Source organism: Macrotis lagotis, chromosome 1 (genome assembly GCF_037893015.1).
Source record: "Macrotis lagotis isolate mMagLag1 chromosome 1, bilby.v1.9.chrom.fasta, whole genome shotgun sequence".
NCBI classification, from domain to species: Eukaryota; Metazoa; Chordata; class Mammalia; order Peramelemorphia; family Peramelidae; genus Macrotis; species Macrotis lagotis.
The window spans coordinates 868,741,331-868,765,592 of NC_133658.1; the positions used below are offsets into that span (position 1 = coordinate 868,741,331).

At 42.3% G+C, this 24,262-nt stretch overlaps 2 protein-coding genes across 11 annotated transcripts in view; one reads left to right on the top strand and one right to left on the bottom strand.

Annotated features, from left to right (window-relative positions):
• LUZP1 (leucine zipper protein 1) overlaps nt 1-3,724 on the top strand; it is a 99,165-nt gene extending 95,441 nt beyond the window's left edge. For all 9 annotated transcript variants that reach the window (XM_074218167.1, XM_074218169.1, XM_074218165.1 and 6 more), the window contains one exon: nt 325-3,724. The gene's annotated coding sequence lies outside the window, so the exon portion shown is untranslated. The remainder of the gene's footprint in view (nt 1-324) is intronic.
• A 1,221-nt stretch (nt 3,725-4,945) lies between these two features.
• The window catches only part of KDM1A (lysine demethylase 1A), an 80,151-nt gene continuing 60,834 nt past the window's right edge, over nt 4,946-24,262 (bottom strand). Inside the window, exons 10-19 of one of the 2 annotated variants that reach the window (XM_074218176.1) lie at nt 22,096-22,186; nt 21,723-21,857; nt 20,681-20,754; nt 19,622-19,733; nt 18,012-18,144; nt 14,740-14,927; nt 14,151-14,265; nt 7,499-7,626; nt 6,305-6,451; nt 4,946-5,478 (exon numbers count right to left, since the gene is read on the bottom strand). In XM_074218176.1, the coding sequence (XP_074074277.1) occupies nt 5,293-5,478; nt 6,305-6,451; nt 7,499-7,626; nt 14,151-14,265; nt 14,740-14,927; nt 18,012-18,144; nt 19,622-19,733; nt 20,681-20,754; nt 21,723-21,857; nt 22,096-22,186 (1,309 nt within the window). In that variant the 3' untranslated portion in view covers nt 4,946-5,292. The remainder of the gene's footprint in view (nt 5,479-6,304; nt 6,452-7,498; nt 7,627-14,150; nt 14,266-14,739; nt 14,928-18,011; nt 18,145-19,621; nt 19,734-20,680; nt 20,755-21,722; nt 21,858-22,095; nt 22,187-24,262) is intronic. The other variant, XM_074218175.1, reaches the window with a different exon arrangement.

Below are 24,262 nucleotides of genomic sequence, written 5' to 3' on the forward strand. Positions count from 1 at the left end.
AAGGACTTTTTTTAGCAACTTTCTAAATGAGCCTGGGCAGAGTTGGAGCCAAGAATCTACATTTTTTGATATTAAAAATAAAGAGTCCCTCTTTCCATCTCCCCACCTCCCACCTCCTACCTTGTGTGGTACCTAACCACTCTGGATCCAGGGAATCCTTGCAGACTGGGCAGAGAGGATTTGGAGTCCATACAGAAAGGGAAATGCTCTTTCTCTGTTCGCCCATGCCTTTTTTCTTTCCTTAAAACATTTCCCTTCTCTCCTCTTTCCCTTAGTTTTCTCTTTCCTCCTCAACACCAATTTACTCTTGTTTTTGTCTTACAGGTGGTTCCTGCTCTGCTGAGATCTTGAGTCTCTTCTCCCAGCAGAGGATTTACTCTGTGGTCTGCCCTAAGGGGGGATGCTCTCTGACCACACACCCTTCAGCCACCAGCTGCAAAGCCATCTCCCATTCTTCTCTCCCTCTGAGCAATCTTGACTTGGAGGTTTTCCAAGCGGACGACGAACAGCAGTGTGTCTGTTGGAAGCTACTCTGGGGGTCACTGAGCCCAGGCCCCAGAGTGGTATCTTGGGCATCTGGATTCTAGCTCTGTGTCTGGGCTGGCTGTGCCCTGAGGGGCCATCCATCAGTGACACGTCTTAGCCAGACCTCTCCAGACATCACCCAAGAGGACACAGAAGGGCTCGTGCCCCTCCATATTCCCTTCACCAAGCACTGGAGGCTTGGCTGGCTTGAGTTTGCCTGCAGGATCCCATGGCTGCAAGCCTCACCTTGACTTTTCCTAGCAGGGTGTCACCCCACTTGGAGAGGGGGACACGGATCTTGAGACTTTGCTGGGCCTGACCTGGCACATTTCCTTTCCCCACCTCCCCTAGTCAGGATGAACCCCTTTCCCCCATTTGTCATCCTCTGGAGCAATAGATCCAAGGAGAGGCAGACTGTGTTCTGCCCACCCCTGCCCCTGCCTTCTCCCCTGCCCCTTTCCCCTCGAGAACCGCACTTTACTGAGTCAATGCAATCCTTGAAGGTTGGCTGCAAGGAGGATTTCTGTGGATTGTAGTTTCCTGTTGTTGCCTCCATCAGCAAAATGAGAGGGGGAAAAATGAGAGTTGGGGGGGGGGGATGATTCAGATTCAGAACACAGATTTTTCCAAATTCCAATGCAGAATTTTTTTTTTAATTAAAAACTTTAGTGATGTCACATTGTGCAAGGGCCATTGCCCAAGTAAGTAGCTTTGTTCAGATGCCAAACAGGAGCAGTCAGCCTTGACATCATTTGGCTTAACTTTTCTCCCTCCTCAGTAACCCGTCAAGGACCACTGGGCTCACCGCATCAGAATGGCCTTGGTTTAGGCTTGCCTGGCTCCTGAGCCCCTTCCCCCAGAATGCTGAGCTCGAAGGGACCCCTCACTTTACTGAGGTGGAAGATGAAGGCCACAGGGATTAGTTATCAAGACCACCTGAGGTCATTTCTTCTGACTCCCAAGCTGATGTTTTCTCTCCATGACTCGATACATCCCTTACTTCTTGCCATGGTTTGGTGTGTGTGTAGGGGGTGTCTCTTAATTCTCACCCCTTTAATCCTCCTTTGTAAGAACTCAGCCGATTTCTTGTAAGGTTCTAGTTTGGAAATCAGATCCTTGCTTCTCCGGCGTCTGTGTCAGGCCCTCCCTTCGGGCTGTGCCTGGGAGGGTAGGTCTTAGAGGCTCTGCAGGAACCACTCTCATACCTCCATTTTCATGTTTTGCCAAATGTAGGCTTGTATGACTTGGGCTGTTCCTACCTTTCCCCATAGTTGCCATACGTACAACTCGATTCCTTGCCACTTCCTCTTCCTCACTGCCCCAGCAGGCAGGGCCCTTAGCTGAGCTTCCAGTTTGAACACCTAGCCAGCTGCTTGTCCCAAAGCCACCTCCTCCATCGGCTGGGAGCTCCAGGAGACCTGCAAGCCCTGGACCCTCTCAGGTGATAGCTGCTCAAACTGGGGGACGTGGAGGCTCCATCCTGCAGTTACCGAAAGTCTTGTCTCCTTGTGTCCCGATTCTGGAGCTTGACCATTAAAGACTCCAGGTGCCAACATTGTGATTCCACTGAGCTGAAGTGGCATTGCCTACTGTCACTGTGGACCCAAGATGCCAAGGGAAGAGGGATGAACCATGGTGCCCTCTTACTGGGACCACCATCTTGAAACCTGAGTGCAATAGGGTTTGATTGTAACTAATATTTCAGGATAAGTATTTCACCTCCCCTCCCCCCCAACTTGCACAGTTCCTAGGACCCCTGATAGATTTATTTTTTAAAATTCTTGGTGTTGCAGAAAATAATGGGTATAATTGTATAGCCGAGACTCTGAGGCCTGGCTTTTTGGGGCTTGGCGGTGGTGAGGATCTCTTAGGGTTCAGCAAATTCCAAAGTTAGATGCTATATGCTCTGAGATGGCATCACTCACTGCACCTTCCTAAGGAGCTGGAGGAGCTTCAAGCCATGTCCCATATACAACCCCTCTCTTAGAGTTAAATGCCTTTTACTTCTAGAGTGTGGAGAGGTCTGGTGGAGAAACAAAGCCGCTCAAACCCAATCCTCTAGACAAAGATGACTGCTTTTCAAGTTTTCTTTGGACAGGGAATGGAATGGAGGGTGGGTGTAGGGCATTCTGAAGTCTCCAGATATCCCTGGAGTTGGGGGAAATGAAGCCTGAGGGGGATGGTGAAGCTGAGTGATGAGCCAGCCTTTGTCCCCGTGCCTTTCCTGCACTCATTCCCTAGGCCTTGGAGGTCTGAAGGCGCTGCAGAGACGAGGCCTTTCCGGGGTGTGGTGGACTTGGCGGGCTCAGGCGGTCCTCAGAGGTCATAGGATGACAGGAATAAACTTAGGTTAAAAGGACTTTAGGGGTCATTGACTGCAGAAGCCCCAACACCTCCAGGAGAGATTGCACACAAACCACCCTGGTTAATAGGCTGGGGTTGACACTGTTCTGAGCCCCTGAGTGACAGCCGAGGGATCCAGTAGCCTCTTGATAGTCACCTAGAGTCGGGTGGGTGGGTGAAGGGGGTTGGTGCCGGGCTGCCGTCGGGTGGGGGTCCGGTCGGCCACTCCGCCAACCCCACGCGGAGATTTCCAAAGGCTGCTTCAGAACTGGTGCTCCCAGGCCTCAGGTGGTCCTCTTGAATTCCCTCCGGAGATCTTTGTGGCTCCAACAGCTGGCATGGCTGTCCATCCTGCAATAGGAGAGGTGCTGCATTCTCCTGCTGCTGCTTAGCAGTTCAGAACACGTATGAATGGAATGTATTTTTAAAAGAATAAAATATATATTTTTTGTATTTTAAAAGTTGGGTGGGGTAGGGAGGTAGTCCTATCAAGTTGCTGAGTTACAGGCAGAGTACTAACCCTCGTTGCTGTGTCCAGTCTCTCTCCCAAGTCAACCCGTTCCAGCTAGCTCAGTCCTGGGCCTCGGTGTTGCCGCTGCTCACTCCGGGAGAGGCCTCAGCTGCTCCTGGTCCTTCTGCTCCGCCACCATCCTTGCTCCAAGCATGAGATAGGAGGAGGCCCAGCCGCTGCTGCTCCTGCCTCAGGGGAAGACACCGAGCAGCAGCCCCGGCCCCTCGGGTGCATGTTTAGTTGAAGCCCGTTTGTCTGCATGTTTCTCTGGCTCTAAGATGTCTGTCAGCTCTACAGCACGATATGTAACCAATAAAGCTCTCTGATTTCTAGGTGCTGTTTGCATCTGGTGGTCAGTTTGGGAATGACCCAGGGTGGGGGTGGGAACGGGGCAGGTATCTTTCGCTAGGCCAGGGTCCCTGAAAGGGAGGAGGCTGGTTTTCTGCCACAGGGGGCCAACTTTTTATGACTTGGTTAGCCTTTAACCTGTCTTTAGTTCCTCTAAAATGCTGTTAGGGGATTGGAGAAAGACCTAGAAATGCTTAACTAGATTAGTTCAGTGACACTCATTTTACAAATGGGGCAACACTGGGTAAGCGAGACTAGTTAGTGGCAGAGCTTGGAATCTCATTCAAATCTGCCATTTCATTCCTGAAAACCCCTTCTAAGTACAGAGGGGTGGGTCTGGCATCGTTTGCACGGTAAGGCCAAAGGGACCCCTCGGGTTTGGCATCAGCCACTGGAATCGGAACTACTTGATAGACTAGTAGAGAAGTTCTACCCCCTGCCACTGACAAAGACGAAGACAGAAGTTCCATGAAGTCCAGACCCGAGTTGGGCCACCTGGTCCTGTTTTCTAACTTCCATCACTGGTCCAACTCCCACCTTCTGCTTATGGTGCAGACACACCAGGGCTCCTGTGTGGCCTTGCCACTTGCCACCTTTACCTCCTGATACTTCACCCGCAGACACATTCCTGATGCTGTTTCCCACTGCTTTTCTCTTGGCCTGTTTACTTGATCCTGTCTTGTCCTACTCCCACATTAAGACTTTTCAGATAAGCCCTCTTTCCCCTAGATCAGGTGACTCTTAGGTTTTTCAGACCAATACTTTATGGCTTATATTCACAAGTTAGAAATGTTTAATTTCAGTGGAAGTTAGTGGAAATAAAAGATGCACTTTTCCCCCCATCCAGGATCTTGGACTTCTGGTTAAGTACTTGGCCTACCTCAAATGGTTTGCAGTCATTTAGTGAACAGGGCCCCCGGAGTGGTAGATAGGACAGGTTTCCATGCTTTTCCTTGCATGCCTACCTTTCCCCAGATTTAAGCCCCGTGAGAATGGGGCCTTGGTTACATGTGGTTGGATTGTTTCCCTTGGCCTCTTACCTAGCAAGCACAGCTTTCGGGAGGGTGCATACAACCATTACTGTCCCCCCAAGATCGGTGGCCATGCAAAAGAGGTTAGGCATGCTTAGGCTCCAGAAATGTCCCCAAAGACAAGCCTGTGGTGCTCAGGAGTGGAAGACAAGGTAGCACCCTAGGTCAAGTACAGACAAGAATGAGGGAAAACCAAGGCTTTTCTTAAGAACTTTTATTCTAAAAAATAATAAACAAAAAAATACCCAAGCCAAACCAAAGAGCCAGTGACTCCTTCAGCTGTATTCTGAAGACGGCTATTGCTTCTTTGAGAGTCCTAAACTTTAATGAAAAAACGTAGATTTCTGAACAATTAAGTCTATCGTGGTCCATCCAGAAGGCTGTCTTGGCATCATCAGGTCAGCCCATGGCTCCGACATCCTCAGGGGACAAAGACTGCAGGGGGATTTCCTGGTGAAATCTACTATTGCTAGAGGAGTTCGCTTTTACTGAAGCAAACGCACAACACGTCTAAGGACATCAAGTCTCTCAGCCTCACATGCTAGGGGGCTGTGGGGCAGGGACGCCAGGGGTCGCCTGGCGAGGCAGTGTATACATAGCACCTAGAAACTGGTCTGCAATCCGCCCAGCTTCTCTCAGCCCACTCAGCAGAGCGCCATGGACGGTTGCCGGGTAGTTACGGATAGTGTGTTCACCTGCAAAGAACAGTCGAGGGATGGGCTGAGAAAGAGGGGAAAAAAGTCAGTTGGTTCCAGAATGTGTTGTATTCCCACCCCACCCCCCACCGCCATGGTCAGCTCAGCTATCTGGGCTCATTTCTGGGGCTTCAGGCATATTAAGCAGCAACCCCTTCTCCAAAGCTCTATTTCAAACTGTTTCCCAGGGAGGGGAAGTCAGTGCACCACTTCCTTCTAAAGAGTTCTAAAGGTTAGATAGTTTTGGAAGTCTGTCTCTGCCCACTGCCCTATTTGTGGCCGGAGAACAAGGCGTCTTGTTCAAGAAAGCTCTTCTAATACCTGAAAAGTTATCATGGACCTTTCTCCCAAATTTTCAGACTAAATGTCCCACACTGGTCCCAGTCAATGAGCCATCCTAGCCCACAGCATCTCCCTGCTCAAGTGCCTGCCTACCTCCCTCTAGAGAGAAGCAGGCCCAGCCAACTCTCGGCTCTTCTCTCCCCAGGGCCTCATTCCGCATCACCATGTTATGTCCCTGGGACCCCCCCCCCCACCTCCTCCAGGACAAGGCACCCAGCCCACTTCATCTATCTTCTTTATGACAAATTGGCACAGTCCCTTGCTCAAATACTGGACCAGCTGGAAGGGACCCCTGACATCACCCACCTCCTCCCCCTTCCACCCCAACAATGTCACGATGGGGAAGAATCAGAGCTGGGTCTCTATGATTATTAAATGTAGAGACCTTAAATGGTATCCCTACCCTCAAGCACCTTCAGAACCCTAGAGACCCCAGCACTAAGTGACCAGAATTTTAGCATGGTATTTTAGTATGGGATGCTGGGCTCCAAGTCCAATGGGGTTCTCACCTGTGGGGCACCTGGAATAGCAGGTCCTGGAGTAATGGGCTGAGCCATCAGGTCGTAGTCATTGCCAGATGATCCAGCTGCTACATAAGAGTAGGATCCCCGGGCCCAGGGATCAGCACGCCATCGTGACACCACAGTCTCTTTAGGCTAGGGAGAAAAAAGATTTCTAATTTAAAAAAGAATTAAGTATGGGGTTGAGGGGAAGAACCACCAAATTCAAAATAATCCTCAAGGTTATGGTCAGAGCCAATCAGAGCTTTTCTGAGCACAGGGAGTGATCAATACCATTTTGGCAAAGTGACCCAGGATGTGACCACTCCTCTGAGAACCTCCTCCTTTGAATTCTCATGTCCTCATGGGAACTAAAAACCACCTACAAATGCTGGATTGGTCTTAGTGTGTGAAGTGGAAGGGCAGGTCAGTGTGGCGAACAGAAGACCGGCCTCAGAAGTGCTGGACTTGTGTCCACCTGCCATGTCCTGGCTGAGTGACTCCCAGAAGTCCCATAGTTTCTGAAGGTACCAGGCAACTTTCTAGAATGATGACTTTTTTTTTTGCAAGGCAATGAAGTGACTTGCCCAAGGTCACACAACTAGGTAATTAAGTGTCTCAGGCCACATTTGAACTCAGGTCATCCTGATTCCAGGGCCAGTGCTGTATCCACTATGCCACCTAGCTGTCCCTAGAATAATGACTTTCAGAAAATACCGGACCAGCTGGAAGGGATCTGTGACATCACCCACCTCCTCCCCTTTTTACCCCCAATATATGATGATATACATTGATGGGGGCTTTTTCACTGGAAGTCCCCTATTCTAAAGCAATCACAGATCTAGGCCCAGATGAAGCTGACCTCCACCAACATAGCCTGCAAAAACACTCATGGTTTGGAAAGGGTCATCCTTGATGCACTTTGGAGGATTACTTTGTTTTCTGTTCTCTAACCTCTATCATTAAATGGTGGATAAAGTGACTGGCAAGGGACACGTGTTTCTAGTGGAAGGAATGTGGTTTGCTTATGTGGTTCTGAGCAGCTTCAACATTTGACCACACCTGACCTCAACATTTGCTTTAGAAGAGATCACTGACACAAATCTTTGGTTCTAGTTTTCATATCACAACTCTTTTTGGAGACTTCTTTCCTAACCTATGAGATTACTTTGCTATTTTAGGAGGACCAGGCAGAAGCCATACCTGAGGCACAGCACTACTTCCAAAGATGCCTTTGAGGATGGCCAGACAGCGGCCAACTATCACATCATCACTAATATTCTCCATGATCCCAGCTGCTTCTCCTGCCACAAGTGCCAACAGAATTGGAGCTATGAAGGAAAAAAAGATAATTTAGATACTCGCCATGCACTCTTCCCCTCCAGGCAGTTATTTTCCCATCTCTTTCAGTAGCCCCTCAGTCTTCTAAAACTCAAGGACAGTGGACCTAGAGCAAGTCTCTTAGAACTGTGGGTCAAGGTCACTCACTCCTCAGTAGGAGAGGGGAACTGGATAGAGGACAAAGACAGATGGATTTTGTTCTGAGCAGAACCACCAAGGCAGTGGTAGCCATAGAAGCTAGACAATACAAAGATGATGAAAAGAAGCTAGGAATGTTCAACTGAGAAAAGAAAATTTTTTTGTGGGGGAGGGGCCCGGAAGCTTGATTTTAAATATCTGAAGGCACGTAAAGAGGAAAGATGCTGGAGGACAGAAATAAAAGCAATAGGTGTGGGGCGGCTAGGTGGCATAGTGGATAAAGCACTGGCCTTGGAGTCGGGAGTACCTGGGTTCAAATCTGGCCTCAGACACTCAATAATTACCTAGCTGTGTGGCCTTGGGCAAGCCACTTAACCCCATTTGCCTTGCAAAAACCTTAAAAAAAAAATCAATAGGTGTATAGATGTCAAAGAGAAACAGGTTCACTGTATGGAAAAGCACATACACTGTTCAAAGGCAAAGGTGGCTACCCCAAAGCCTCCCTGTCAAGTGGCCTCCTTGGATTCTGTGGCTGTACTGAGGCCAACAGTACATCCAAGGCTGCACAGTGTGGACCACCAGTGGTCCATGGTCATGCCCTGGGATAGCAGAGTAGGCTCAGAAAAACCATTTCTGAGTTATTTGCCTGATAACATTTAAATTTTTCCTAAAATTTGTGATATAAGAAAATAATGTTAACAGCATGACTTCCCTCATCTTGCTCCTTTTTTGTTTCAGGATAGAAAACCCCCTGCTCAGCTCTTCCATCCTATCTACAAGTCTGCAAGTCTGAGGGTGAAGAGTATCCTAGGCAAGATCTTAAATGAAAAAGTCACATCTGGCCAAGAGTTGTTTTCAGGAGGCACTTTTGGCTTCACCCCAAGGACATGGTGAGGGGACAGCAGAAAGAGTGTGGTACAAAAGTCAGGAGACCTGGGATGGATGAGATGATGATGAAAATACAACAGCTCCCTAGGGACATCCTGCTTCATAGTTTACAGGCAGTTTCACAATGGCCAGTGTTTGTGTGTGTGTGTGTGTGTGTGTGTGTGTGTGTAACACCTAATATATACACATATACACACACAAGTAAAGGAGAGACAGAGAGACAGAGAAGAGAAGAGGGAAGGGGGGAGGGAGAGGGAGACAGCAGAAAGAGAAGGGAGAAGCAGCCAACCTGTCCTCTACAATTTTAAAGATGAAGACACTGAGGTGAAGTAATGTGCTGGCAACTAAATGGCAGGATCCAGTCCAAGTTGCCATCTAACTCTAGTTGTTGACTTAATGTATGCGTGACACCTGTGTTGATTTCTGGAGTGGGGCGCAGGTTTTGTGTCTGATGGAATGGGGTGCAGGTCTGGTGTCTGATGGCCCCCTGACTCCCTCCGCCCTTACTGCATCTCAGCAAAGCTAAGCAACCTTCCCTACAACTTCAGCCCCACACTCAAGCTTTTTTCAAGAGGCTAGTCACAAATAGTGAAACATTCCCTTTATACTTTATCATGACAAGCAGTCATGGATTTGTCAGTCAACAGGGTGAAAGGAAAATGCAAAGAATAAAGGAGAGAAGGGGGAATAAGATGGAGGGAAATGTTAACAATAGTAACTGTGGGGCGGAGCCAAGATGGTGGCATGAGGGCAGCATTCCCCAACAATTCTGACCCCCCCAAATCCCAAAAAAACAAAAGATGGCTCTAGCCAAAATTTAGAGGGGCAGAACCCACAGAAAGACTGAGTGATACTTTTTCCCAGTCCAAGAGAACTTAGAAGTTCTACAGGAAAGGTGTGCTTCACCCGGACTGGGGGTTGGAAAAAAAGGCCCAGCCCAGCCCAGCCCAGCCCAGAGATCAGCCACAACAGCCTGAAGGGGCAGTGAGAGAACTCTGTTGCACCTGGGTGAGCATGGAGTGAGGAGCACTGGCTGCAGAACCTGCAGAGAGAATCATGAGAAAGCAGCCTGCACCCCCAGAGCTGGCAAGGGAAGTCTGCAAAGATCACTCTGCTCTCCTCAGGTAGGACTCAGCTGTTTGCCTACACTCAGACCCAGGTTGCCTTTTCAGGTTCCATACTGAGATATATGGACCCCGCCTTATAGCCCCAGGGCAGAGGGCAGTGCTGTGGTCATCTACATATCAAAGCACATGCTAGAAAGCATAAAATCTTGGAAGAATAAGGGTCCCAGTGGGGTTCCCCCCCCCCCAAAAAAACAACCCCAAAGCCTTGGAAGTGCAGTAAATTAGTCTTGGATTGAGGAAATGAGTAAACAACAGAAAAAGAAGGATGTGACCATAGAGAATTACTTTAGTCCCATGGAAGATCAAAACATATACTCAGATGATGACAAAATCAGAGCTTCTGTATCCAAAACCTCCAAGAGAAATAGAAAAAGGACTCAGACTGTAGATGAGCTCAAAAAAGGCTTTGAAAAGCAATTAAGGGAGATGGAGGAAAAATTGGGAGGAGAAATGAGAGCAATGCAGAAAAACCATGAAAACCAAATCAAAAAGTTGGTGAAAGAAATACAAAAAAATACAGAAGAAAATAATATGTTAAAAACCAGTTTAAGCCTAATGGAAAAAGCAAAACAAAAGGCAAATGAGAAGAATGCCTTAAAAAGAAGAACTGGCCAGCTGGAAAAGGAGATAAAAAAGCTCTCTGAAGAAAATAACTCCTTCAAATGCAAAATGGAACTAAAGAAAGCTGATGACTTTGAAAGAAAGCAGGAAGAAATACAACTCTTCCAAAAAAAAGCCAAAAATTAGAAGAAAATGTGAAATCTCACTGGAAAAAAACAACTGACCTTGAAAACAGATCCAGAAGAAATAATTTGAAAATTACTGGACTACTTGATGACCAGGAGAAGAGCCTAGACTTCATTTTTCAAGAAATAATACAACAAAATTGCCCTGAGATCCTAGAAGTGGAGGGTAAAATAGAAATCAAGAGAATTCACCAGTCATCCCCTGAAAGGGAAAATCATAATGGGAAGATAATAATACTGATAATTTATACAGACTTTCTCATTTATTAGGGCATTTAGAAGGAAGTGTATGTTATATATATATTTTATACATATGTGTGTGTGTGTGTATGTGTGTGTATAGAGAGAGAGAAAGAGACAGACATACATACACAGACAGACAATCAGGACATAGGTGGGAGCTGAATATGAAAGGATAATATATTGAAAAGATGAAGTTAAAGAATGAGAGGAAAAGGGGGAAGTAGAATGGAGTAAATTATTCCACATAAAAGAGGCAAGAAAAAGCTTTTTAGTGGAGTGCCAGAGTGAGGAAGTAAGGAGGAATTGAGTGAGCCTTACTCTTATTGGAATTGACTCAGAGAGCAAATAACATAGACACTCAATTTGGCATAGAAATCTATCTTACCCTACAGGAAAATAGGGAGGGAAAAGTATGAAAGAAGGGAAAGGGATGGGGGGAAAAAGATGGAGTGAAATTCAATTTAACAGTAGTAACTATGGGGGGAAAATAATAAACTTCTCTGGTAAAGGCCTCATTTTTCAAACCTGGACTTTTACAATAGTTGGGAGTTCTGCCTGCCTCAAAGTCTCTCCCCACTTTAGTCCTTCCTCCATTCAACCCCAAAGAGATTTTCCTAAAGTTCAGATCAAAACAGACCAAGTCATTTCTACTATTCATCAAACTCCACTGATTCACCTCTTCCTACCATTCTTGCTTTCTTACACCTTGCTCCCAAAGTCTACTCTTTAAAAATTTATTTTTGAATTTTTCAATTTTCCCCCCAATCTTGCTTCCCACCCCCTCACAGAAGGCAGTCTGTGAGTCTTTACATTGTTTACCTGCTATACATTGATCCAGAGTCTACTCTTCTATCCAGTGGCACTAGCCTCTCTACCTCTCAGTCCTGGGTCTTCTGACTGCCCCAATCATCCTCTTGACTACCCTGGCTTCCTTTGAATCCCAACCAAAGTCTCCCCATCTATAGGAAATCTTTCCCAATTCTTTTTTACTTCTAGCTCCCTCCTTCTAGTCATTCTCTCCTATTTATCCCATGTATATAGTTTGCTTTGTATACCCTTTTTTGCAAGTGGTTTCCCCCATTAGATCATTAGCTCCTTGAGGTTAAGAACTGTCTTTTGGCATTTTTGTATTCCCAGGACTTAGCCCAGGGTCTGCCACTTAATGTGCACTTAATAAATCAGTGGGGTTTGGTAAGTAGTAGAATGACTTGGTTGGTACTTTAGGAAATCATTTTGGGTCTGAATGGAAGGACTAGAGTGGAAAGAGACGTGAGGCAAGCAGAACCCCCAAAAGTCCAGGTTTGAGAAATGAGACCTTCACCAGAGAAGCTTGTTATTTTCCTCCCACAGTTACTATTTCTTTTATGATTTTAACTTTTATTTGTTTTCCAATTATATACAATAGTAATATGTACCCATCATTTTTTGCAAGGCTCTGAATTCTATAATCCCCCCCCCAGGCTGTCTGACAGTCTCTACATTGTTTTCATGCTATACATTGATGTAAATTGAATGTTATAAGAGTAAACATAAGAATAAATATAACCCCCCTCCACCCCAAGAAGATGGGAAACTGCAAGAATATATATATATATATGTATATATACATATATATATATATATATGTATATATACATATATATATATATATATATATATATATATATATATATATATATATACAGAGAGAGAGAGAGAGAGAAAGAAAAATGTACTTTAGTCTGTGTTCAGATTTCAATGGCTGTCTCTGGGGTGAGTTGCTTTCTTTATTCTAAGTGCACCAGAGAAGTTGCTTCAATATTTTTCCCACAGTTGCTATTACTAACTGTACCTCCACTCTATTTCTCCCCACTCTCATTTATTCTATTCTCTCTCCTTTCATCCTGGCCCTGTCCAAAAGTAAGTACCCTCTCCCTTGATCTTCCCTCTCTTTCTATCATCTATTCCCCCCTTCCCTCCCCCCATTCCCCCTCATCCCGTCCCTTTCCTCCCAGCCTTCTCGAGGGCAAGACAGATTTCCTCACCCTATTAAGTGTACATGTCATTTCCTCTCTGAGCTCATTCAATCCCCCTTGCCTTCCCCACTCCCCTCCATTGAAAAAGCTTTTTTTTGACTCTTATGTGAAATCTCTCAGCTTCTTCTTCATCTCCTTTTCCATCCTCCCAGTACTTTCCCCCCATCGCCCACTGACTGCATCCCTTTACCACATCATACCATTATATTCTGTTCCTTCCTTACATCCTGTTTATATATGCTCCTTCTAACAGCTCTTATAAATGAGAAAGTTCATATGAGTTATCAATATCTTCCCGTGTAGGAATACAAACAGTTCAACATCATCAAGTTCCTCATAGTTAGTTCCTCTCTTCCATCCCCTCTATGGTTCACCAGAGTCCTGTACTTGGAGATCAAACTTTCTGTTCAGCTCTGGCTATCTCGTTAGGAAAGGGATCCCAAAAGAAAAACTTTCAGGAATATTATAGCCAAATTTCAAAACTCCCAAATCAAAGAGTTTATCACAGAGAACAGAAACACTCCAGGAATTTGGAATGTATTGTGGTGTCCTACACTTTCTAGAGCAATCTGAATGATTAGCCATTTATTTAGAAGCAAAAAAAAAAAAACAAAAACAAAAAAAACCCCCACCACTTTGCTTCCCATTAAGTCACTTCAACCACAAGCTCCTGAAATGTGACTAAACAGCACCCTCTCTTCAGTAGAGCAAGAGTCATTTGTATCAATCCTAAAGTGCAAAGAGAGTGCTAGTACCAGGCAGGTCATTTCCTGGGATAGTCTATACAGGAAAGGTAGCAGAAAGGCAGATTCTGCCTCTGGCTGAGGAAACCACCCTGGACAATCAGAAGTGGAAGGTACAATGTACTCCCTCCTTTAAAGGGGGTGGGTTCTCTTTCCACGAAGGCTGAGCAACTGCTTTTTAAGGATGTCCTAGGAGAGAACTTCTGTTCAGATAGGGCTGGGCTAGATGACTGCTGAATCTCCAAGATATCCTGCAACCCACACTTGTTGAATTTTCCCAAGTTCCAAATGGCAGGATAGACCCAATCAAATTTCATTGTGTAATGATTTTGTAGGAGTCACTGCACAGCAGGACACAAGCCTTTCCTTTCCCCACTCATGTCTTTAGAAAATTGTCTATTATACAAAATCTGTATGGATTTTGGAGAAAGATGGGTAGTTGGATGAACAACTTCCAAAGGAGGGGAACAAAGCTCAATTCAGTTGGAAAAACAGTCAAAGGGTGTACTAAAACAATGTCCCATAGTGGTTAAGAAATCAAGAATTAGTGTAATTGCTCATGCTAATCTGATAGGAAAATATTATTAGAACGAACAAAATATGAATGCAATTACCTTTATAAAGGTTCCAGAAAAGGAAAAGTTCTCCCCTGCTGGCAGTAGTGCTGCCAACATGACCGAACAAATTGACACTCGGGTCCCAGAACACACGGTCAAAACACAAAACCACCTAAGGAGACAAGGAGAGAGGCCTGAAGGGAGGCAGGGCTTCACCAGGAAAGGGCTATTCTCCTTCCTAACACATGACTACAACTGCTCCACATGAAGAAAGCACACTGGTCTCCAACCCATGCAAGGCCAGTCTCCCAACTGCAGCAGATGCCTTCGCTCCTCCACTGCTTTCCTGGAAACACAGAAGCAACCCCTCTCTGTGACATGGGGACATTACAACAGGCTTGACTTCTTTGTGGGGTTACTGTGAGGCAAAGAGGTGCAAAACTTTAAAATAATTAAAACATCTGTCATGCTCTAATATTCTAGGAGAGCCTGGATCAAGCATTAATTACCACTAGAATATAAAGATCAGACTTTAATCAAATACCTTCTCCAGCTCTAAACACAGTGCTCTGCACTTAGCAGTTGAGTTGCAAACAAATGGGATATCAGGAAAATCAGTTTAGCATCATGAATGTGAGAGCATTACCTTGTTAAGGTTACCAAAGCCCATCCTCTGTACCGCAGAGGTTTTCCACTCAGGAAGAGGAGGTACAAATTGGACAGCTGGGGGCTGTTGCTTCAATACACCCAAGGGAAGAGTACAGAGAACAGCATCACATTTATAGATGAAGGTCTGGCTGGTAGAGCGAGTATTCACAGCTATCACTTCACATCCTGTAGTGGTTAAGGGGGGAAAAAAAAAACACAACAGAAAAGATGGAGGTGTTCCACACAGGGCACAAATTAAGCAGAAATAGATACCTGAACTAAGGAAATAAAAATACCCAATATTAAATAAAATACCCCAAAACACCAAATGCTCTCAACACTGATGGAGTCCTGTTCTCGATCCAGACAATGGCAAATTAAGTTCAAGGAAAGAATCTGAAATCAGTGGTTTGCAAACTTTGGTGATGATGATTAAGGGGTCCTTGATTTAATAGGCTGCTAGGTGGTCTGGTGGATCAAACTGGAGGCCAAGAGTCAGGAAGATCCATATTCAAATTCAGCCTCAGACAAAATCCAGCCCCTAGGCAAGTCACATGATCGCTGTATGCTTCAGTTTCCTCAACAATAAAATGGGGGTCTTACTAGTACCTTCCTCCCAGACTTATCACTCAGCAGGTCCTTCATAAATAATAATAATGATATTTTTCCTCTGTGACAACAAGCATGTAGCACATTCAAAGCATTATGTACTTGTTTCTGCAGTGATTCAAACCTAAAAACACAACTACAATGATTAGGTGTTTCAAAACAATTGCATCAAACTCCCAACTAAATACAATGTGTTCTTGCAGTTTTTTAACCAGTCGTCAAATTGTTTCCAAATGATCACTTTTAATTCTTATAGAATAATTCATATTAAACACTTGTAATATTTTATGGATTTATTAATTTTAATACTTATTATATAATATAAATTTCAATAGGGAGCTTTTAGGGCTTAATGAAAAATCTTAAAAAATGATGTAGCATATTAAATTATTTTGAGGATTCATACTTTTTTTTGGTTGCTAAAAGGGATCTGAGGAACAAAAATACACTGGGCATCATTGGGACTAAATTACCTAAAGTTGGTTATCCCATACTGCAGATTTCTGAGTCTAAATATTGAAATATTAGCTTGCACATTCACACCTTTAATGCTGATAAGGTCAGAGTACACAAGAAAATGTTTAAAAACCAAAGCCCAATCCAACCGTATGACTACAAATTATATATGAATGAAGTCTAGAGGTATGCTCAGCTACCTAGGCCTGCTCTTCAAGGTCATCTCCCATTGGAGACAAGAGGAAGAAGAGAAGAATCTAAGATTCTTGGATTGCCTTGCAGTGATCACAGAAATTCTTAAAGACAAATGGGCCTGGGGAGACCACCTAGGTGTCACAGTGGGTAGAACACTGTCCCAGGAGCCAGGAAGCTGCAGACACTCACTAACAGTGGGGACAAGTCATTCAACTCCCATTACCTCAAAAACAAACAAATAAATAAAGGGATAAATGGAAAGGAAGTTGGGGATAAAGACGAAAACTATGGCCTTTTGTGACTATCAACCATAACATGTCATCTGTTTCCCCAACAATAAAGCTCACACACTTCAGGATACATTTTATGGATGCCCAATGTCCTGTCCCTGGTCCTAGAACCAGGCTTCAATCCATCAAGGAGAAACCACTTTTCTAGTCTGGTTTCTACCTTCAATGTAACACTGCATAATGCCTCTAGGGTCTCAGGAGAGCAATCATTTTGCTAGAGTCTGGAGCTTTTATTGTGTCGGGGAGACAATATATACATAAGTCAGTATGTACAGCATAAATCAAAATACTTTAGATACCAGCAGCTCGGATCAGGAAATGTCTCATTAAAAAGCTTGAGCTGCATCCTGACAGAAAAGGGCAATTCTATGGGGAGGGAAGTGCCTCATGCAAAAGGCATGAGCCTAGAGATAGGGTGCAGTCTAAAGAGCCAAGAGAAGGCCAATCTGACTGAACTGCAGAGTTCAGGAGGAAGAGCAATGGTCAATAAGCTTGAAGATTTAAAATTTTTAAAATTTAAAATTTTTCCTGATACACAACAGGAGACACTAGAGTTGACTGAATAGGGAAATATTTTGTCATCAGTGTGTAGGCTAGTCCAGGGCAAGGAGAACCGTGACATAGGGAGATCAATTAGCAGGCTTTTACAATACTCTAGGCAAGAGGTGATGAGGGTCTAACTATTAGTAAAGAGAAGGGGTTGGATTTGGTAACAAAAAACCTAGATATGTGGGATGAGAAAGAGTACGTCATCTGAGGTTTTGAAACTGAGAATGACAGATGGAGGTACTCTCAGCAGAATTAGGGAAGTTAGGAAGGAGGAAGGTCAAAAGAATGAATTCTATTTTTGACATGGTTTAGAAATCCCTAGGACTGTCAGGCTAAAATGTTTAATAGGTTAAGAAATAATATGAGATATTTTGATCTTTGAGTTACACACATAGAAGAAGCAGGTGAAGTTACCAACAGGATAAATATGGAAGAGGAGAGGCACAGGATGAAAATCATCCCACACTTTGGAGGGAGAATATGGATAATAAGTGAGCAAAGGAACTAGAAGAAGAGTGGTCATATAAGTAAGAGGAGAACAAAGAAAGTATTAAAAAGGTCACAGTATCTATTACAGTAATATCCATTTTATATTGAGAAAGATCTGCTGCTGGATCTATACTCCACTGGGTCTTTTGTAGGAAGGTGACTTGCTATTGGGAAAAAAAGGGATCAGTGGTTAGAATTCTGTTGATGAACTTCTCTGAAAATATATAGCTTCAGTGACCTTGGTAAAAGAAACCATCTCCTTCTGGATATAGCCTTAGAGCATAGGTGTCAAATTTAGGTCTTTTGGGCTGCATCATCCAACAAAAATTTGTCAAAGGTCACATACAAAATTTAATATTTATTTATGACTACAATGTAACCCAAATTACCAAAGAATATAATAATAATAAAATGTCATAATGCCGTATGAATAGGCTTAGAGGGTCATAAGTGGCCGCAGGCTGGACACACCTGCCATTAGAGCCTTTCCCCTTGCTAAGACCTACCAAATCTTTCAGTTTGACGGCATCTTCATTATATCAAAGTTCCATTTTACCCCACATGATGACGCAGAGGTCTAGAGACCTGGACAAAGTAAAGGGGAATATTTTCTCTGTTCAGTAACAACCATTAAAGCATATAAAACATTATATGGAAGGAAAACCAATTGAAGGTGACTTACCAGAAGCTGTGTAGCGCACCTGTCGAACTGCTGTGTTCAATTTAATGTCCAGTCCTTCAGCCAGGGCCACCGGTACACAAGAGTAGCCATTCCTCACAGTCAAGTGACTTCCAGTAAACTCAAAATCATCATCCTGAAGTGAATAGGGGAAGGAATATCTTTAGAATTTTACAAAAGAGAAAATTTCCTCTTCTACCAGAGAACAATTATTTACTTGTGTTCTGCCAATTCTAAAGTAACTTAAAAGTTCACTCATTATCTCTTACAGACAACTTGTCAGTGCTACGAAACAGCAATGATGTTTTTGGCCAGGAAGTGAAAAACAACAGAGCATCTTAACTGGTTCCAGCAGACAGAGAAACTGAAGGCAGTAAGATTTCTGTCCCCTATCAGATAGTGACCTATACACATTTATTATTGGGATACAACTTCTAACCTCCCCCTAATCAAGATGGTGCTCTCCCACACAGAGATACATCATCCATGCAAGGGAGTTACGGTCGAAACAACCTATAATATCCTGTCACTTAAAGGTTTTGTTCTTTTTGTTCTTGGAGCACCTTTGAAATTCAGATGAAGGGAGCTTCTTAACAAAATTAGAGGTTGACTAAACTAGTAACAAAATTAGTTTCATTCCCAAAGCAAAAGTGGTAGATGGCTAGAAAGACAAAGTCTAAAATTCACTTCTCTGCCCTTTGATGAGACAGAGCAGATGTCAAACATCTAGGTTTATCGAATTAGCAGAGGTTACAGATTGGTTACTGATTGGCTTCAGTTCTTAAAGATATTTATGATCTTTTAAAAATGACCTTTTGGGGCAGCTAGGTGGTGTAGTGGATAGAGCACTGGCCCTGGAGTCAGGAGTACATGAGTTCAAATCCGGCCTCAGACACATAATTACCTAGCTGTGGTGGCCTCGGGCAAGCCACTTAACCCCATTGCCTTGAAAAAAAAAACTAAAAAAAAAAGACCTTTTACAGTTTACAAGCATAGGGGCGGCTAGGTGGCACACTGAATAGAGCACTGGCCTTGGAGTCAGGAGTACCTGGGTTTAAATCTGACCTAAGACACTTAATAATTACCTAGCCGTGTGGCCTTGGGCAAGCCACTGAAACCCTTGCCTTGAAAAAAAAAATCTACAGTTTACAAGCGGTCAAAAAAGAAAACATATCAAAAATGCTTCTTACTTCAATATCTCTGAATGTACAAAAGATCTATAGGCATAATATACACTATCTTTTTTTAAATTCACTGATGGATTCTTAAAAAGTCTACAAGTATCATTAAATAAATAAATAAGCTGAACCATCAGATAATAGAGGTCTCTTATAATATAATTTAATGGCTGAGAACATTTAGGTATGATGCCAATAAACAGTAACTCCAAACCTGACTGTGGGACAAAAATGGTAGGAAAACCCAACATTTTCCTAGACATCTGGAAAGTACATGCCTAAAGGTACAGAGAAGCTGTGACCACAGGAATGCTTCTTTCTCTAGATGTAGATGCAAGGGAGACATTTTTGACTGGTTTGTTTAAACAACTACAGGCATGCCCATTTTCCTGAAAGGTCATATATACAACATATAACAGAGATGATAGGAATTACCTGGTCCCAATGTTTGAGGGAAAGGGTAGACAGAGGTGTAGCATTAGCAAACTCTAGATTTGCAAAATGCCAATCAAGGATCTGCCTGTCTCTTGAGGATAAATATACGTCACTGCAAAATAAAAACAAAAAAAATGGCGACTGTTGGAGCAATCCTCAAGTAACTGGACTATCTATTATTTCTGTCTGCTTGATGAAACAGTCCTCTAAAAGAGAGCAAGCATCATGAGATGGAGTGGCACCTCTGGCTCTACTTCTGGTCAATTTCTTCCAGCTAATTTTTCCCCTTACACAGTTACATTTTTTTTGAATATTCACTAGTTAGGGGATAATTAATCTAAGAGCTCAGTAGATAGAGCCCTGGGTCTGGCACTGGGAAGACCCGACACTAATTGGTTGGGTGACCCTGGGTGAGTCTTAATCTCTATCTGCTTCAAATGTAGGTTGGGGATTATAGCACCACCTCCTACCTAGGGTTGTTGTGAAGATAGAATGAAGTATTTGAAACTGTTAAATAAATGTTGAAAAGTGTTGAATAAGTTAAATAAATTTTTCTGAATCTTAATCTTCTCATCTATAAAATGGGAGAGAATATTACTTATGCTGTCTAATTTACAAGGGGATTATGAGGGGAACACTATTATAAACTTAACTTTATAAATAGTTTATAACTATGAACTAGTGTTATTTTCTTTTATGTGTCAAGTACCCCATACATTTCAACACAAATATATATAATAAATATCATTCGGGGTCAACTAATTTGGTAACTGAACAAGCTCTAGACCCAGAGACACTACTTATTTTTATCTTCTATTTTTCACAACAAAATGAAAACCCTTATTCTATCATTTCTTTTGCTCAAGCGAAAACACAAGTGAAAAATCCCCAAGTCCAAGCAGTTTTATCTGTGCATTGGTGCCAAAGATAGAAGACCTGGCTGGACCCTCAAAGGATGGAGGGCAAAGACTTGGTTAACTTGTTATGCTTTTTAGTATCTCCTCTTCAAATTAATCTCACAAACATGAATGATGCAGATACTCTACATGGGGTTCTTACCTTGGAGGATTGGCTTCCAGCTCTTGTAGCTTCTCTTCTAGTTTTCCTTGTGTTTCTGCCAATTCATCATATTCCTGGTCAAATCAAATGTAACCAAAAGTTTATCTCTCTGACTAAACACTCCACCTTAAAAACCCGATCTCCCTGGAGGTAAGAGGCTGCTGCCCAGATAATTGGCCTACCTTGGGTAGGATGGTGATCAGTCAGGGTCTGGCACATGCTTAAAGAATGCTGAGTGTATAGTTTTCTTTTTTTGAGCAGAAACTGTTTCCTTGATCCCTCATTTTATAAGAGAAAGATCAAGGAAACTGTTGCAAAATGATTTGCAAAGACAAAACAGTTAAAATTACTTCTCTGCTATTTTAAAGATGCTTTATAAAAATAAATGATAAAGATAAAAACAAACAAAAAAAAAAGGCTGAGTGACCTGCCTGAAGAGCTAAAGCTCTGTTGACAAATCTTTTGAAAACTCAGGGTCACTGTTGTGCCGTGGGAAGATTTTCACAAAAGCTATATGGTAAGATAATAATTATTCACTTACACAGAATATAACCACAAACCATAAGAGCCAGTATAGTCTAGAGGAAATCAGGAGATGTAAAATCTTTGGTTAAGATGTTATAATGTAGGCTGACTGCTAGGAATAGGGGAAGTCAATGATAATCTCATCATCATTATCATTATCAACCTACAAAAGTTACTCAAGTTGTCTGGGACAAGAACATGCTACTTTCTAATTTAACAACAACAACAAAAAAAACTCCACAAATCTTGGGTCAAACAAAAGATAATGTAAAGCTAAGTAAATTTAGAAGGCAAAATGCTATTTGATAAGAATGATAAGTCTGGGTAAGTCATTTTCCTGCTCTTAACTTAGTATCTTATTTGTAAGAAAAGTCTCATTTCCAGCTTCATAAGGTCACAGCTGGGACAGGACTAAGAGGGTCAGGGAAGGGACAGAGTGAACAACTGAGGTTTCACTCTCATACCATGGCTTCCTGCCAAGATTTCCCTAATTAAGCTCAGGGGGTTTGTTATGTACCTTGCACAAGGCTGTGAGATCCCGGTGTTTACTTTTCACAAGGAATTCTGCAGTAATATCTCGAGGAGGCTTTACTTCAGATGCTTCTTTATATTGTTGATGGAGCTCTTTAATCTTCTCTTTCAAATTCACCATCTATGAAATTAAATTGTTGCAGGATGAACTACTATATCCTGAGGTCACTTTAAAGGATGGCAAAATCAGGAATTTTTCCAAAATGGTTAAGTGGAAATTGGGTGACCCTTGGTTAGGTATGTCAGAGTGGAGGCTAGTTTTATGGTCTGGATCAATTGGTTTCTAAGGTTTCTTCCAAATCTGAGTTTGTATACTTTGGGCAAGACAATTGCAATGAAGTCACAAGACAGAACCTCACCTTATTAAGAAGTTCCTTCAATTCCTCCTGAGTTTTTACTATCTTCTTCCAGTGTTCAATCTGCTCATCTTTCACATGTTTCTCTTGTAACCTAAAGAAGAGATAATAAATTTTAAGCATGCAGAACAGTAGATGATTTAGCATGGGGTTCAAGAAATGTTAACATAATTTAATTAAGTGCCTACGACGTGAAGGGCATTACACTACACACTTGGGAAACACACAGGGCAGGATATTACATTCTTGAAAGCCCATCAATATTCTCTTGTGTTTTCATCAAAAACATAATCTGAACTCATGCAAGAACCATTCTCACAGATATTATTAAAACAAGAAAAAGCGGGCAGGTGTTTCCCTGTAGGTGGATGTCTCTTCCATCACCTTTGATTGAGTGTATGTCCTCCTCTGTTCATTCAAAACCGTGCCACCCAGAATCCAGGTCCGCAGCCTCTGAGCCTAGCCTTCTTTTCACTATATTATAGTTGTTGCTTCTGAATGTAAGAAAGAAGTTTTATATATTGGAGGCATTTCTTCCATTATCTTTTTGGTAATGAGCTAAGAATTCTATTAATATTCTATTCAATTATATCATCTGAATCACGACTACTTCAACAAGTATTCATCAAGGGCTTACTATTGATAGAATTGTATGAACCAAAATGACTCCATCTTGTAAAAATGACTCTATTTCAAGACCTACATTTCATTTTCCTGAAAATTTTACCTGCTTGCTAATTGTGGAATTAAGTGACATTCCCTTTTACATCCAGAAAAATCTGTTCACCCCGCCCAACTCTTGAAACTCAGTCATCCTTTCTTCTATCAAATGATCTAACCAGGATATAAAGCAGGAAACAAGTTGTTTTCTTTCAGTGAATAAAACTCTGTCTGCCCCTGTATTTGGAATCCAGTGCCATGGTGAGGAAGTCTGGTCCTGATTTGTTGTACAATTGGCATGCATTGCTTAATAAACTGATATGCTTGGAAGCTTGAAACTTTGTTTTCCCAGTTAGTTCTGATTTCACCTCCCCCATGATTTTTGGCAAAGCTATCCAGGTCAAGGAACTCTGGGACAGGCAGTGGCCTTCTGCTTCGTAGTATTTATGTTTGCAGAGGTTTTTTTTTTTTTTTGCTTTCTAAATCTGTTTATAAAAGAGGTTAAAACTAAGTTAAAACTGAAAAGAGAGAGTAGGGATAGGTCATTAACACAAAAGAAATTGATGTGGTTCTTTCGGTAAAAGAAAATAAATTTAAAAATTATGAAAAGATGAAGATCTACTGCAAACCTCTGAAAACAAGCTTAACTAAATTCTGGATTATAAAATTTAAAGCATGGATGCCTAATAGTTCGGGGAAACTGAGATTTTGGATTTTGTGGTTGATTCTAAATCTAGATTTGACTTGGTGAGACTGTCCTGTAACTAAATTATGATGTGGTGATATGTATACTTCAATTAATTGTAAAATAAAATGCAAAAAAGCATGGATCAGGGAAACCTGAGTTACAGGTTTAATTTATTAGCTGCATATCTTAAAGAAGTTATCTTACCTCTGTTTACCTCAGCTTCCTGATCTGTAAAGAGGAAAATAGTAACAGCACCCCCCATCCCAGGGTTGTTGTGAAGATGAAAATAATACAGTTAATGTAGAACTATATAAATGTCAAATATTGTTATTGCTTTTCTAATTAGCATTATATGCCAAAGACGATAAAATACATGATTTTTAAAATATAGGTCAATTCAGAAATGCTATTTATAAGCTGAATTGATATCATCTGATGGAAATAAGCTTTTTCTTCAAGTTTTAAATTCATGATTTTGTATTATCATTATTGGGCTTCTAAATTATTTTATATTGTGAAATATAAGAAACCTTGACAGAAATGTTGTTAGACAAATAACTGCTCTTTTAATTTGGATGCTCTTAGATTGAGAACCTAGAATCAAGAAAATAGAATCTCCTCTCCCAATCCTTGTCAAAAGGGAGAAATTTACAAGTCATTTGAAATCCTTTAACTATTGCTTATAAAAATTATGAAAATATGTAGAAGGCTTAAAGATGTAACCTCAATACAGTAATATGAATCAACTATCAGGTATTTACTATCTGAAATCCCAGAATGAATGTGTTTAGTTTTAATTTACAAGTAAAAGATAAATTAAAT